Genomic DNA, 16,690 nt, shown 5'->3' with positions numbered 1-16,690 from the left:
AGGCTGCCGCATCTCGTAGCGCTGCCACGCGTTCCCATGTTCTCGCTAGCAGTGGCCGCACCTGTACTTTTCTACTAATGCGTAGAGCTTTTCCATGAAAACAAAGAAAGCCAGTTTTCGTTAATTGATCGAACTTTTCAGAAAACAAAAGTAATAAAGTGTGAGAAAGAAATGTCTCAAGTTCCTCGTTTATTTTGTTGTAGTGACCTTTGTTATAGTCACAGATATCTTTCTTAGTGACGCTTGTAGACTGCAAGGGGACATAAAGAGTAAGTTGAAGCAACTTATGGTCACTAAAGCCTTCTAAATCACTTCACCGAATGTTTCATGGGCGCTAGCAAGTTATAAGATGGCATTGGCGCGGGTGGACTGGGTAACCATATGGAATAAATTATAATCTAACGTTAAAGAAACAAATTCAGTTGACGATCGACAGGATGATGATAGTTCATTCCAATCCATCAGTGGAAAATTGAGGCCTCCAAGGAGATAAAGTGATATTAGGCTGACAGAGGTTAATTGCTTTCGTGATGCTACTGCGCAGTTCAACGAGAAAGCACCGATTCGAATCGGGAGGGCGACGGCAGCCTCCAATTAACACTTTGTGGTTACAGGCTTGGCATTCTACCAATAAGATCTCAATACACGAATTGGTGTTAATAACATGGGATATAGTTGTTCTTTTGACGCCCAAGAATACGCCACCACCTCTTTTTCCGACGCGGTCACACCTGTATAGATTAAAAAAATTATCGCGGGTGAAAATTTCATTATAGGTTATTCCGGGATGTAACGACGTTTCAATGAGAACAACAATGACATAATTGCAATCGTCAAGAAACGTGGCAACATGGTCGCGCTTGGGTAGCAGGCTTCTAATATTTGTGAATGATAGTGATAATGATGGCGTGATTGTAGGTGACTCAGACATTCGGCAGTTGGAATTGCGCGATGTGGTTTGTAGATATATATCTGCTACAAAGAACTACAGCTTTACTGGTGTTGTCAAAAACGTAATTTGCATCCTCAATGCTCGTTCGCTCAATAATAAAGCTAAAACACCTTGCTTTTCCCTTAGCAAATGCAATCAAGTGCCTACTTGCATCTCGAGTAATTGTTGAAAAATTTTCGTGGATAGAGAAGCTAGACCCTTTAAGTTTTCGTGCAGAAGACAGAATGCCATCTGCTCCGACCCGCGGACGTTCCCCTCGCGTCATCAGGCCCGAAACTCTCTGGCTTGCCGCCAGGCAGACAAGACGCCGACTGCATGGGTACATCCAGGTTGTGAATGCGCACTCCTTACATGCGGGGCTACCCAGAGTTGCTCATTCGGGAAACTCGCAAAATGGAGGATGAACATCAGACCAAAGCTGCACCGAGGACGATGATGAGTCTTTCTCACCTATATGTTCCCCCAGTGACAACAATGACATCCACAGGATGTCCTTGGGAAATCTTGAAAGGATATGCGGATATCCCTAGGACGTGCTAAGAAACTCCCGCGGACATCCCTCGCATATCTTTTTGGCCGCAGTTTCTGTATCCCACGGAGGTCCGCAGGAAATCCCTGTGGATTTTCATTGGCCTTGATGAGGACATTGGTCAAATATGAAATGTCCTATAGGATATTTACAGGACTTGAAGAGAACATATTCATCCTTTTTGTCGAGTGGTATGGGATGTCCATGGGAATTTTTACAGGACTCGACAAGGACATAGTTGTAAATGATTCTTGTAGACAAACAGGTATTCTTGCAGGCAGCTTGGATGCATTAAAGGCACCCAAAGCTACCCAGGAAGACCAAGCAGTGTGAGCAGTTAAAAGGAAATAGAAATATTGTTGCCTTGCCTGCACAACTCTAACAATGGGTACAAATATGCCATGTCGGAAGGTTGCTTCAGTCACTAGAAATGCAAGAAAGTTGCATGCAAAACGTGGCAAACATGAGTACATAATTTTTGTAGCAGTCATAATTCTATTCATACGAGTGTAGTGTTGATAGAGTTCCAGTAAATTTCGAGGTATATATACCTCGCTGAACAGAGCTTCAACATCAAATATAATTTTATTTTAGGAATTACAAAATTCTCAGTCAATATGACAGACACGCACACTAATCAAAAGCTCTGCACATAACTTGTGCATACCATGTGCACTTTCATTACGAGTAACTAGTCATTTTGTAAACTGCACAATGATATTTCCACACAAACACATTTCAAAACAGCATATTTATAACAATATTGTGAACAAAACTACCATCTCAAAAACTTACAGAAATAAAATTTTAAGAAAATATGTAAAGCTTTGGCATTCAAAAGGGGTACAAAGGTTGTGCATACATCAGAAAGGCCATTTTTTTATTGGCAGTGATTGACACGCTTGTGATGTAAATAAATGCAATAACAGTTCACAAGAAGCGGAAAGGACTAGTTTCACACATTGCATAGACACTGTTTTCATGTCAAAAGCATCAGGCTAGCTGCTACAAAAAATTTATCTGACTAGGAGTGGGGCGCACACAGTAAAGAGAGGGTCGAAAGACAGGAATTTCTTTCTGGCTAGCAAAAGCAGACCAAAATCTGTGCACACCTTGTAACAGAAGGAAATTTCACGGCATTCGTAATATCAAAATGCGGCAGCTATATTGGTGCTTGTAATATGCCAAGATATAACATTCCTGACGTATTGCAAAAGCCTACCAGGAAATGTGCAAGAAAAGGACAACATCGAAAATACAATGCTAAAAACACGCCAACTGAATAAAAACTGAATTGAATGATCTGAATGAAAAACAATAATAGATACAATTACGAACTTAGCGACAAAGGACTTTCAAATGAGGCCTTTCAGCCAATGGCATCGACCAGTTCCGACAATGTCGCGATTAATCCGCTCGCATGAAATCGCAGGTGACTGCAAGTAGCTTGGTGGCGGTAAATGGGAATAATGCAAAATCTGGTCGACACCATTGATTGGAGGGTCTCCATAGAAGGGTATTTACCACTGCATTCCTGATCAGCATCCTGCATAAAAATAAACAAGGCTTCACAGAAACACTTGCAAGAGCTGGTAGGCTTTTAGTATTCAGGTGAGGTACATTTGCTAGTTTGGGACTGCCATAAAACTTGAGAAACAAGCCGTAACCTGATCCGCTAATAGGAGAACAGGCTAAGGTGAAGTACAAGGGGATGGACACACATTATGCAGTAAAAAATAGTTTTACACTGCCAGTGCTCTTGGTAGTCTGTAAGGAACCACAAGACACCGCTGCAACACAAGGAAACAATTATGCAAAAAAATCAAAAGAAGCAGTTTACCCCATTTTAAAAGTAAACAATAATTACAAAATAATCAGTACAATGTGGGGCACCCAAGAAAATATGCAAAGCAAGATTGTTTGCAAGATACTGTCCACGACTAGTGGCATACAACATGGAAAATAGAGCTAAATTTACAGGTCAGAATCGTCATTGTCCGCTTCTATGTCCAGCAGCCTGTGGGACGTTTCCTCCATGATGCTTGCTTCTCCCAGGTCAGTTGGAAGTGCTGCTTCGTCATTGGTTCTGCAAGTTAACATCAACATCTCCATGAGGCTAGTGCTACAAGTATGTAGTTGTGATTTCCGCAAAGTAAATTTAAAATACAACCTTCGACTTCACATAATAATTATGTCATCCTGTTTTAAATCAGAGAATTTTTGCATTGTTTTCATTCCAATAACAATCCTGAAAGCGGCAAGACTCGCATTTGGCACAAGTCTTCACCATGAGTATACATGCCTGTGAACAATCATTGGCCAATGACATGCTGCCAATGATTTAAACCCTACCGGACATTTTTTTTTACATTTGCACCAAATTAGTCATTCTATACCTGTGCCACTATTTGTCAGGTGAAGAATAGATGGTATAGTGTATCAACTGTCACCTGTTCTGCTAATGGCTTGCGCCGACACTACTCTGTGCCTGAAGACAACGCAGTTGCCCCGCTCTCTTGGTGCTCGTTACACCTGAGCACTATGCAAGATTCCACACCGCGCCTCCGAAGACACATAATAAACGCACCCCCTACAACTGCAATGAATGAGCCTTACTAGCTGTAAACTGGACACATCATCATCACCATCAGCCTGACTATACCCACTGCCGGGCAAAGGCCTCTCCCATGTCTCTCCATTAACCCTGTCTTTTGCCAGCTGCACCCACCCTATGCCTGCGAACTTCTTAATTTCATCCGCTCATCTAACCTTCTGCCGCCTCCTGCTACGCTTGCTTTCTCTTGGGCACAGAGTCCCACAAAACAGAGGATAACACCTGACTCTCCGTTGTTTGTTAAAGCATTAATGGACTGGCAATGAAGAAAAGCAGGCAGTGATACTGGCACCTACAAGCTTTGGTGCCGGCTCACTAGATTTGTATCCATACCTGCCATTATCTGGGTGTTTAACAGCCTTGCGCTCCATTCTTTCTTTTGCGTGTCGCAACCATGACTTTGTCACTTTCTCTATTTCAGCCACTGTTCCATCACAAGTAGTTCTGCTTGTTAGGACATCTGAAAAAATAAATACGCGCTTCAATTTACTGTTACATGACACCCTTCCTGCACAATGATAGCGAATGGCTTGAGAGCACCAGCTTGTTGTGGATATTACCTAAATCATACATAATTTCCACGTCATCCAATTTGTAGCATCAGGACAGAAAATACATTTTTGAAATTAGTACTAGCCTCATTTAACAATGATACATGGAAAAATAAGGCAGAAAAATCTTGTTTAAACTATGTGCATGAAATTCCCGCACTACTATACAAGATTTATTTAGACACTGAGTGAAACAATCATATGATAGTCTGCACAGTTATTTGATACCTCAGGCGTCAGGGAAGACGAGCTAACAGATCACAGTGGTTTACCAAATAGCTGGCTACCTGGTAATAGCGAATAAACAAAGAATGCAATTTTGACCTTTGCACTGTCTTGTGAACCGCCACCAACATTCAGTCCTCCTTTTATCCGTCATGGTATGCGGGCAGAGGCAACTTATTCCTTCTTTTTGGCCCGCTTAAAGCTTTCATATTTTGTTTGCTATGCATTTGCTAAATGTTAAATAAGGTTATCTTTAATAATGCATGTCCTGTAAACTTAAGGCGCCCGTTTCTCACAAATAGAACTAGCAGTTTTCTATCAACCAGTAGTGTGTATAAAAACAGTGGTGCTGTACAGTCATTCTGAATTTATGACACCTTAGTAGTGACAAATTCTTTTACAAATCAACAAATTTATTACATGTATATGGTCATACCTAGCATCACTTCGCAGCATGCTGTCTCCCTGAAGTGGCGCTTGCCTTTTCCTCCCTGCCAACTGTAGTGCATAGCCACGTGATCAGAAAGCAGGTCCTTCAGGACCCTCCTTGTAGCATCTACGATGTCAGTTCCCCCAAGTTTCTTCCATCGTGTCTTCTGCAAAAAAAGTGCATCATAGTGAGTTAACGGAGTTAACAGACAATAAAAAGCCTGTCCAAGAAAAACACTACCAAGCACCCACTGACAAATCTATGTGCCAAGCCTTCCTTTAGTAAATTTCGATTACCCAAGTATTTCTATTATATAATATCTTGCCACACAAGCAGTTTCATTTCTCTAGTCAGATATGAAGTGGTTTTGGCTCGTGCTTACATAATGGCCAGAGCTTGATGCTTTGCCATGCTAGCCACAGCTTTCTAGAGAAATACATTTCCTAAAATAGGAATGATGTCCAAGAGAACATATTCATGTCATCCAGTCATTCGTTTTTAATTTACAACTACTTCCTTCAGGAAAATTAAAACTGCAGATGATAGGATGGAAAATAAAAATAAAAATTGGGAGTCGGGAGTGAATCACACTAATCAGCAAGAGCTGCATTACTGTAATAAGCAGCAAAGCTTGACTAAGTACCTGCACAAGCTGCAACAATGGTGCCGATGTTCTCTGTACTGACGTTCATATCTTGGAGGTAATGGGATTTGGTGCAATGGTTAACTGATGACTGTGACCAGTTTTGTGTTTCTGCAATTAACAACTGCACATTTATGTGACAGCATTTGAAAGTTGGCACAAAAGTGCTAATGAAATGCATTGATGAGACAACCTTGGCAATGCATTCTCTGCACCTTGCCTTTGATTTGGCAGCTTGCACAAGGTTTTGCCTCCAGGCTTGGCAAAATTCCTTTTTCCAGCTTCAGTCATCGCTTTCTTCAGAGTACTATGCAGGTGTTTACCAAATGCATAGCTGTTACTATGCTTTTTTAGTACTTGAAAATCATGCATGTGCACAAAGCATCTCAAGAGCAACTTGGCAGCATATATGATGGCGTTCCCTACCTAACAACGTTTGCATGATACACAAGGTACAGCCTGCATACATGGTGTGGTCACCCAATCAAAGAAATCAGCTGTGCATGGTCATGTAAGAAGTCAAAGCCAACAAAGGTAGTGCAAAATACAAGCGCTCTATATGCCCGTCTCATAATCTTTTTGTGCCACTTCCAGCCACAGACGCAATGCAGCAAGTGCTACAAGTAGCGCTGAGGACGAAGCCAAGTATAGCTTCCCCAAGCAGCTTTCGAAGTAATATTTTTCAACTAGTTAGAAGCTCTCCTCACACTCCCTCAACAGACAGTAGCATGAAGAGTTGTACAGATGTGACCTCGCATGAACACCTTTTGAAAGCAAGCACCACGCAAACATAAATGCTCAGCACTGCCTTTTGCACATGGCATGCAGAATCATGTTATGTAACTAGGAAAGTGTAGTTACCAGTTGCTTTTTCATGGATGCCGAACCTTTCAGCGAATCATCAAATTCCAAAAATGCGTCCAAGTTTTGCGGCACTTCTATGTCATCCACATCATCGTCCAGATTATTCATCCGTGATCTCACCCAGGATGTCAGGAAGTTCAATTGTGACGAATGTTCAAGCTGCCGGTACCGAATGCCATGAAGCAGTCTTAGAAGCTCTGGCTGTAGTGCACCTAGACATTGCAACAACACATTAATATCAGAAAGAAAAAGCTTCAAAATAACAGTTCAATTATCCTGAATATGTGTGCACACTTCTTGCAATGCCTGTCAAGCCCTTGTGATGCACTCTGCATTGATATCCATAGAATACCACCTCTGGACATGCAATAAGTCCAAAACTAATATGCTAGCATTCAAATCAAATGAGCTTGCAATACTAACTTTGGTCACATTTTGGTGCTGGTGTCATGTCCTTCCTTCGCGTAGATTCTTTAGCAACCTACAAACAGAGGAAAACAATACCACTCTTCTGCACAGTCACCTCAACATACATGTAAAGATCATTACAAGCAATTTTAGTAATGTTTATGGCTTTGCAGAGCAAAAAAAAAATTGGGGATCAAAAGCAAAGCAAGCTTAACAGCCGCAGAGACTAGGAATGTTTCCCCATATGTTAGTAGTAGTGAGCCGGTTACTTTTTGAGAGAAAGGCATTAGGAGACAGCTCGTGCAATTAAGATAAGCCCACCTATGAAAATCAGTGAAAAAAGCAACTTTCTTTTTATAGCTACACAGAACTGATGGCAATAACGCATTAAAAAAAATCAGTTCTAAAAATTTCAGCACACTACACAGCAAATTTCACTTGCACAGAAAACGCATGCAATAAAAACTAGGGTAATATGTCATGTTTGAAATGGAAGGTTTGTCTGCAGTACTATTTGCACATGCACTTGAAGACAGAGGTTAATGAAACTACAAAAAGATGACACAGTTCCTAAAGAGTAACACATGCAGTCTATTGAATGCTTACATGCATTCAGTGTGTTAATTCTTAAACACTCCTATATTCATCAAAAGTACTTCATTGCACACTATAGTAGCCCACTGATTTATGCCTCTGGCTTTGCAACTGCCAAATATGGCACTACGTTGTAATTAGCAGTACAAACCTCGTTACTCTGGCTGCTGTGGCGCGATGTCCCAGCAGGAGCAGTGCAGTGACGAGGAGAGGCCTTGCTGCCTGCAGATTGTTGCATAAGAAATGTGTTCATGTTGACCTAAGAAGGTGCACTTAGGATGGCTTACCCTCCCAACCAAAGCACAGTGTTTTAATGGCATTTAGGCTTCGAACACAGTGCAGCCAAGGTTCACTAAATGAAAATTAAATGTTATTACCGGTAGCTGCTGAAATCTGGGTGAGTGGGCCCTTTCTTCTTTTCACTAAAGGTTGCTTCTTTGGCTGCTTTACCTGCAAGCAGACGGCTGTCAGATCATTTGCCCTATGTTGGTCAACTTGGTATACTTAACGAAAGTGAGACTAGGCTGCAGTTTTCATTTATGCAAAATCAAGCACCTAGCTTGGCTCAGTGCAGCAGGCGAAAAAAAGAAGGGGGAATGAATAGTTGTATCAGAGGATGCATTATAGTGAATATAACACAGTAATATACACACCACAAACACGATCTGGTATGTCAGAGATCATGTAGCAACAATGTGAGAAAATACATTTAATGGCTGCGAGCAAATTATGGCAAGAATAAATGTGCATGGTTAACTGTTTTAAGGCTCAATGCAAGCAAATTCTGGTTGGTTTATGTTTTGGTTTATGGCGTTTAACGTCCCAAAGCAACTCAGGCTACGAGAGACGCCGTAGTGGAGGGTTCCGGAAATTTCGACCACCTGGAGTTCTTTAACGTGCACTGACATCGCACAGTACACGTGCACCTTGCGTTTCGCCTCTATCAAAACACGGCCTCCATGGTCGGGATCGAACCCGGCTACTCCGACTCAGTAGTCGAGTGCCGTAACCACTGAGCCACCGCAGCGGGGCTGCAAGCAAATTCTGGTCAATCCTATGCAGGTTATTGTAAACTGTGATTGAGAATGAAATGCCAGAAACAAGATAGTCATAAACTCAGATGACCTAAGTATTACACTGCTGCTGCCTTAATGACTGATGCGATGGTGCTCCTAAACAAGTTGCATTTAAAGACAAAGGTGAAAGATGAAAAGTTGCTAGCATATCAACGATGCATGAAACTTGTTTTGTCTGCTTTCAATAAGCCTGACGTCATGCAAGTAATGGTTCAAGACTGCCAAAGTATTATATATTGGTTGCATTAAGGACTGGCCTTATAATAACGTAAGATTTGCATTATTGAAGCTCACATACTCTTTAGGGAAAAAACATTTTTCCGCAAATACCCAGGTTTTTCTTGTAGTGGCTTTGGTTGCAACAAAGTACTACGCTTTTGAACATGACTTGTTAACAGTGAGTATATTACCAAAATAGTTTATTCAAAACCCTTGCTCAGTGTTGAGTGGTTAAAAGTATTAGGCCATGAAGTACAACTTCTAATGAACGACATTACAGCATTTCAGTACAATTTGCATTTGAATGACCCCAGATGCAAATCAAAGCGAATGAAGTGTTTAGCTAGAGTGGTACCAAGGTAATGTAATATTATATAGTAGAGTTGTTCGCATACAGGTGAATTTGCAGGCCTCAGTGTATCTAGCCAAGCATCCTTTAAATCAGATATACTGAGCACACAGTTGCCCACAGGTGAATATGAAATGAAAAGACAGAGTGGAAAAAGAACACACCCACATAGCTGTCGAGGCACCGGCACTGCAAGGAAGAGACTCCTCTTGTGAATCTGCGCAAATAAATATTGCATAAATTAAAACAGGAGTTCAAATTTGGACCCTGAATTTATTATCCATGAAATGAAACAAACTTTGCCTGCTGCAGTGGCTCATGGATCTGGCTCTCAGCTACCCGTCCCTGTGTACTGTGCATTGTCAGTGCACATTAAACAACCCCAGACGGTTGAAACTTCACGGCAGCCATCCACTAGGGTGCCCATTTATCTCCTCTTTCTTTCACCCCCTTCTTCACAATTTCCCCATGACACAGTCTACATGCTTATGGTTTAGAATGCTAAGGCTTTAGACGGAATGTCCTAGGCAACAACCCAACTCAGCAATGTTGAGTAGTGACCTTGTCTACAATATTTCCAGTTTTGAAAAAGTGGTTGATTAAAAAATTAACTTTAATTACAGGGTTCAGGAATAAAAAGTCAGGAAAATGTAGATCACACTGAGAAACAGCAATCTAAGCTGTTTCCAACCCAATACCATTGAGGCATGTCTTTTCTGACCTGAAAAAAATGTCCGCAAAATGCACTGCAGCTGCCAATGCCACTGTCAAGCGGCTGTTTTTGTATGCTGCAAACAGATGAGTAATGGGAACAATGTTAAAAATATTTTAACGCAACGCTTTTAATGTGATCCCCAACTTTGTATTCATGAAACCAAAGATGGGAAATTTAATTCATCCCGATTAATTTACTTTGCAATACATCTCCCTCTCAACAATTTTCAGTAGGTTGCCGTCACCTAGAACACGTCCTTTCTAAAACCTTGGTTCAGCTTAGTTGAACAGCTAGTGTGCAAAGGTTCACGCAATAATATATTGTGTGTACAAATCTATTACTACATTTTTACATTCTTTTAATTGCCTTAGCTGCACTGAAATTGCAGATCCTTACCACTTAGCAGTTCACAGGCTGCAAAAGGCATTCTGGGAGGTGTTGGTGGAGTTGGAAGACTGTATGGCTCAACAGACTCATCTGAGCTGCTATCGAACTGTCGCTTTTTCTTCCTCCTCCTTGGCTCGTCAGGGTCTGTATCCAAGTTTGACGTGAGCTCTGCTTTGGAGAGCTTATTTCTTGCTTCTTTATAATTATCTAGAAAAAAAAACAGATATCATTATTTATAAAAAAAAGCAAACCTTAAAGTGCTGAACAAACTGGTACAAATTTCCTTAATAAAAATGCACAACTTACCATACATACCAAGAACCACACATGTGGTTTGAATCCATCCTGAACCTGGCTCAGTGCAGCTTCTCACCATCTCTTGCACATTTTTAGCCTTTTGTGGCCACATACACATTCCACCACGTATCCAGCTGCGTCGTACCACAGCAACAGCATCTCCTTCGTCAGGAAACTTGACAATGGCAAAATCTCCATCTTTGAAGAAAACAATAAACATTCTTTACAAATGATATGCGCTCAGTGGCAAGCGAAAGAAATTACACTGATAATTAAAGATGCATAGTAGTCTGATAGCAGTCATTCACATGAAAAGACCTTTCTGAACCAATGAAATGAATGCAATATGGAACAGGGTGTGAAAATTCAACATACAAGCAACTGCAAAAAAAATATAGATTGTGCGGTGGTATATTTAACTAGAACAAGAAACAGAGCCTCGCTTAGGCAAAAGGGGAGAACTACTGGTTATGGTTGCCACATGACACTACAAACATTCACATAGCCTTTGCTGATTTCACACATCATTCCCTGCCCACTTGCTCAAGTCCGTGCAACCAAACTCATAATACAACCACTGTATTCTTAAACTACTTTAATTGCAGTCCAGCAACCCAATCATTTAGTTTCTGTTCGCTTCTTTTTTAATGAAAATAGCTAATCCTTTTACAAGCATAGTTTAGAGTAAGACAACCATATGTACATTATTTATTGGTATAGCAACTGTACAGGCTCACATATATGCCGGGAAAAAAAAACAGCAAGGCATCCCTAGAAAATAATATTTGCCGATAAAAAAAAAACAAGGTGTTGTGGAATAAAAACCAAAATTATCATAGAAAGAGGAAAGCCTAAACCCTATTTATAAGCTTCACTGCCAGGAGAGATTTGCGAGTATTACTGAACATGACTTCGCTGACTTATCTCCCAAAAAGAGGCATATCCAGAAAAGCAAACAATTCTAAGTGAAACACCAAGGCAACATTATTGAACATGTAAAAGAGGAAAAATGGCAAAACCATTGCCAAATGGAAGCTTCACACACTTGCACAATACTTCAGAAAATGGCCACACATGAAGAGGAGAGGGGTTAGAGACAAAGAACACACTGAGAAGTGATGACAAGCAAGGGTAGTCATAAAGGTCACGTTTAACAGAAAACTTATGACCAACAAGAAGCACATCTCTAGAGTGATATTCCACCACAATGTTCACAACATCAATCACTGTTCCATCCAAAAGGAGGCACGTGTTGTTAGGGCATGCCACAGTCAAAGTGAAACATTGGTGTGTTACAAGCTTACGGTACTGTTGGCCCTCCAAATGATCTGTTAAAGGACCGTCATCATGAGGGAAAAGCAATGTTGGCTCTGCCTGCTTCCTTCTTGCCTGTGCACTGCTAGATGCAGCCCTCTCCTCACTAACTCTCCTGCAGAGCTGCTCTAGTGCCTTACCGGGCTTACGGTGAAGCCTCTTTAATCTCTGCATGAAATTCTCAAACGGGAAGGCACTCCAACTGTCTAGATGCCCCAAGTTTCTAACATCTTCTGCGAGGTGTATAAGACCGTGGACATTATGAGACACAAAGTCTATCCCGTATATGCCCTTAAAGGTGGTCACAAAGTGCTGAAGCAACTGTTCACCATAGTCTACAAACTGTACACACAATCTAGGGGAAGCTAGGATTGTAATTGCACAATGTAAAACCATGAAGTTCCCATGCAAATCACTTCGTACAAGGTGATAAAAAGTTACAGGCCCCAGGTAAAGCAAAAGGAGTCGAAACTCTGTTGCCTTCCACCTGTCTAGCTCACTCAGTGGCCTTGGTCTGCGGTTAAACTCACATGGGATACAAGCTGCAAGCTTTTCAATTCTTTTAGAAATCTCATCTTTTACTTGAGCGGCCATTCTGAATGAATGTTGACCTTGAAACCAAAGCCGCAGCAGCTTATGCATAACTCCTATGCACACCAAGTGCATGTAGTCAAGAGGAACCTGTTTAACTAAGTCAAATGAGAGGTTCTCAAGAATTGATGTGCCAATATGGTGGTCCTCATCAGTGTGCTCCCTAAAGCTGACATCTGTTCTAGGGGCCGCATTCAGTTCTGGGAAGCACATTCGGCCATTAACAAACCTGCCCTCTGTTACACACTTTGTACAGCTGCTGTATCCACTGTGTCCTTTTACTGACAGCACAAATGCACGGGCAGGGGCATCACAAACTACAGCAAGGATTTGTACTTCGATGACTCTTCCCCTAAAAAATACCCCTCCTTCTTGTGCTTCACTGAGTTCTGAAACAAACTCCTTCAAGAACTCATTGCTATTTGCAGGTTTGCTGTGCCCAAAGTACACACCAATGGGAAAAGGCTCACTACTTTCAACGTTCTTCAATTGACACAGTATGGGCCAAAACTGCGCCTTGGTGCTCTTAGTGAGAGGCAAGCCATCTATGTTAACAATGAGTTCTAGAAGTTGAGGTATGGTGCACGTTTCCCTCAAAGCATGTTGTATGCCAGCCACGAGACCAAAATGGTAGTACTGTCCGTTTCCGATAGTGACTATTCCTTCAATTCGCCTGGGCGTTCCTAGCAACGACACAGCAGACCTTGGCAGTTCAGTAAATACAGCTGGAGATGAATTTCGGAGGTCTTTCAGAAGCGCTGTGAGGCAGCGGTGTGAAACATTGAATTTAACTGCCCAAGACTTCAAACGGTCTTTAAGGCACTCTGTTTTCCTGTCGCTTACACTACACTCAACCATCACCGGCGGCAGCACACGAGAGCGTTGAAGAGCACCAGGCGATAAACATGCATCGAGTTCATGCTGGGGCGTGCACGCCACTGAAACATGCGCCGAGGACGGCAAAAGGTCTGAGAAAGAATCACGTAACTCAGGTTCTCCGTCTGAGTAGTCTGAATCAATTTCTGCTTCGCACGGCGCCTGCAAGCTCGTGCACAACAGCTGCGATGACGCAGCTTCGAGGCTGGCATCTACAGCGCCTCTAACGCGACGCCGAAATGAACGTCCAGATTGACCCGTGTCGTGTCCTGCGTATCAATCAAGGATGCTCTTGAAAAAGAAGTGGCTTTCAAACCAGAAATAATGTATTAAAAAATCGGTTTTCAAAAAGTGAAAGCTTTCTCTGTCCGATTTGGTATGCCATGCAAGCCGAGATTCACCAGGAAGTGTTTGCAAAAAAAGTCATCTGTAGTGGTCCAGTTTATTTTGGGCGCTCGAAAACTTGGCAAATTGTACACAATTTTGCAGCGCAGCAAGCGAGAGGCATTTATCCTAATTGTGCTCCGCACAAAGTTTACGATTCTACACTTTCATACCTGGCGCCACAGTTCCATGCAACCGTACGGACATAACAGAAATTCAAGCACTTGCCGCGCGTCAATATAATTGGCTATTGGCTTCCGCCCAGCGTTCTCTGCCGCAGTTGAGTTTGCGCGGGAACTCTACAAAGAAACGCCATGCATAGCGAGTCGCGGTGCCGCGGTGATCTTATGCAGCTAAACAACAAATGCATACATGTCATGCTCCTTTGGGACGAATACAACACGCCATACAGGACTAAGACTAAATAACGGCTCCATGGCCACCTTAGGTCCTGCGTGCAAAGGAGGCGTATGAACAAGATGCGAAAAATTACTTGCCTTTGGACGTGCTCATGGCCACGCCACCGCCGTTCGCTTCAAAGCGTCTTGCAATTGCGGCGCGCGTAGACAACGCAGACAAACTAAAAGCCCGCCAAAAGCCGGACACGCCTAAACACACGCAGCCCGCGCTGCCGAAAGGAACAAAGCGGCACACGGCAGGACCGCAGCACGTCAAATGCTTCATATATGCATCAGTTATAATTTGTTTTAACGTAGACATAAATGAAAAAACGCATTTGTTTTTAAATTTGTGTCCAAGTATTTTTTAGTTTGGTATTTATTTTTATTTATTATCCACTGCCGACATCTGAGCGCGGCAAACTTCAAACTTCGAGGAAAAACCTATAAATAGAATGCGTTGCACACGTGCTGAACATGAGGTCGTGTTTAGATGCCAGATTGATCGAAAAGCAAAGAGACGACTCGAACACTCCCCTCAAGGCCGCAGTGTTTATTACATATCTGATGCGGCGAAAATATATTGGGCAGGTTATTTGAGAGACATGCATCCATGTAAAAGGCACCTGATATTAAAAGTGAACATATATCCAGGTAAAGGAAGCTACTGCGAGAGCAGGTCTTACAAAACTTTGCACAAAATTGCGCTAAGAATGCATATCAAGTAAGTGTTCGCATTATAACCCGAGCGGGATATCCAGGGGATATCGTGTCAGGACATCTAAAAGGAGGACTTCCCACGGACATCCTGCGGAAGTACGCAAATGAGCTGGGATATGCGGATACGATTCGGATATCCCTGGGAGCTGGTGTTGTCACTGGGCCACCTACAGCACCAGCCCGACGGTTCATCCCCTATTGTGGGAGTGCGTCGGCTGCCACCAACTCTGCAGCTTTTCTCGCCCCAAAGGTCGAATGCTTGAGAAATTCGGCAGTACCTCGCAAATTCGCCCGCGCCCAAGGCCACCCTGCCATCTCTACGGTTTTTCGCGCGCACCACCGGCGTCGACCACCGAATGTGGTTCTTTTTCTCCCCCTCCTCGCCTTCTTTCGAACAACTTGACCTCCGAGCAATCTTCATCGCAATAAAAGGGACTCAATCAATCAATAACTATTCACATACGCTAAACGCATTCTCATATAACTATATACAAGCTGCATATACAGTCTGCCGAGAGAGTCCTTGCAGAATTTTTGGCAGCAGTTCGAGCCCTCCGCGAATTAAACCCATCTGTAGATTCTGCACTGGTCGTCATTTTAATCTGCTTCGTGTATACCTCCTTCACTGCTTCTGGTGAATCGACGGTTTTGCGAGCGTTCAACTCACTAGTATTTATCACGACTTGTCTGATGTCTGATTGGTTTCGATGCCTAAGCATAACGGCTTTCCAAAATTTGGAGGCCGCTTAAGCTTCGCCTTTAAGAGTGGAACGCGATAGCATTCACAGATCCCCTACTGCTCCTCACGCTTCCCAGCAACTGCAGCTTATGTAACCGTAATGTACGCTGACGGCGAACGCTATGCATGGAGGCAAGCTTTGTGGTAGAAACGCGGCCTCTTGCGTTGGCCGATACTGGAGACAGTGCACATCCATACGTCCGTTATCGGTTCTGGACGTTCGGTTCTTCCCCGGACGTACTGCGGATATTGCTGGCTGACATGCCAGAAAACAGGGGGGGGGGAGGGGGGGGAGGAAAAAAAAGTTAGCAGGCTTTCCTTGGATAATTATTTCAATATGTCAGCAAGGTAATTTAACGGAAAGCCAAAAATAGGTCATTGTCTCTTTGGTTTTGTTTATTACGCTTGCTATGTGGTGACTCGGAAAGTAAAGTTAAAATCGCTGAAACCTGATAGACAGGTTTGGCAGTAAACGCAGCCTGAACGAAGTCACGGTGGGCGTGGACACAAACCGGCTTTTTTTCGTATTATTGGAGGCGCGGGATACTCAGCCGTTGGAATTTCGAATTCTATACCGGAGATAACGCTTATATAAAGGAAAGGTGCTGAAAATGAGTACATTCAACACTTCGGTTGAAACAACCGCTGGTCGAAAACAAAACCGAAACAAGTATATTGTACTACGAGTTAATTATTGCTAAATCTGTGTAAAGCTAAAAAAATTCTGCCATGAAATGGTATCTATTCGTAGCTAAACGTTTTGATAGCTCATTGTGTAGAAATTGAGAACAAACACTACATTCGAACAGTAAGTC

The 16,690-nt window shown here is 42.5% G+C and overlaps 1 protein-coding gene across 2 annotated transcripts; it reads right to left on the bottom strand.

Annotated features, from left to right (window-relative positions):
* Positions 1-2,047: 2,047 nt before the first annotated feature.
* LOC135898371 (uncharacterized) lies at positions 2,048-14,621 on the bottom strand. Of its 2 annotated transcripts, XM_065427258.2 has the most exons (11): positions 14,516-14,621; positions 10,863-11,051; positions 10,566-10,763; positions 9,619-9,671; positions 8,188-8,260; positions 7,962-8,032; positions 7,232-7,289; positions 6,806-7,020; positions 5,308-5,467; positions 4,429-4,555; positions 2,048-3,567 (listed from the first exon to the last, which is right to left on the bottom strand). In XM_065427258.2, the coding sequence occupies exons 1-11, from the start codon at positions 14,529-14,531 to the stop codon at positions 3,456-3,458; spliced, it is 1,272 nt and encodes a 423-aa protein (XP_065283330.1). In that variant the 5' UTR covers positions 14,532-14,621; the 3' UTR covers positions 2,048-3,455. The 2 variants fall into 2 exon arrangements, with proteins under 2 accessions (XP_065283330.1, XP_065283331.1); XM_065427259.2 differs by lacking the exon at positions 14,516-14,621 and having other exon boundaries at positions 10,863-11,366.
* Between the last annotated feature and the right edge of the window lie 2,069 nt (positions 14,622-16,690).

Source organism: Dermacentor albipictus, chromosome 4 (genome assembly GCF_038994185.2).
Source record: "Dermacentor albipictus isolate Rhodes 1998 colony chromosome 4, USDA_Dalb.pri_finalv2, whole genome shotgun sequence".
Lineage (NCBI taxonomy): Eukaryota > Metazoa > Arthropoda > Arachnida > Ixodida > Ixodidae > Dermacentor > Dermacentor albipictus.
This window is presented reverse-complemented; position numbering and strand designations above follow the sequence as displayed.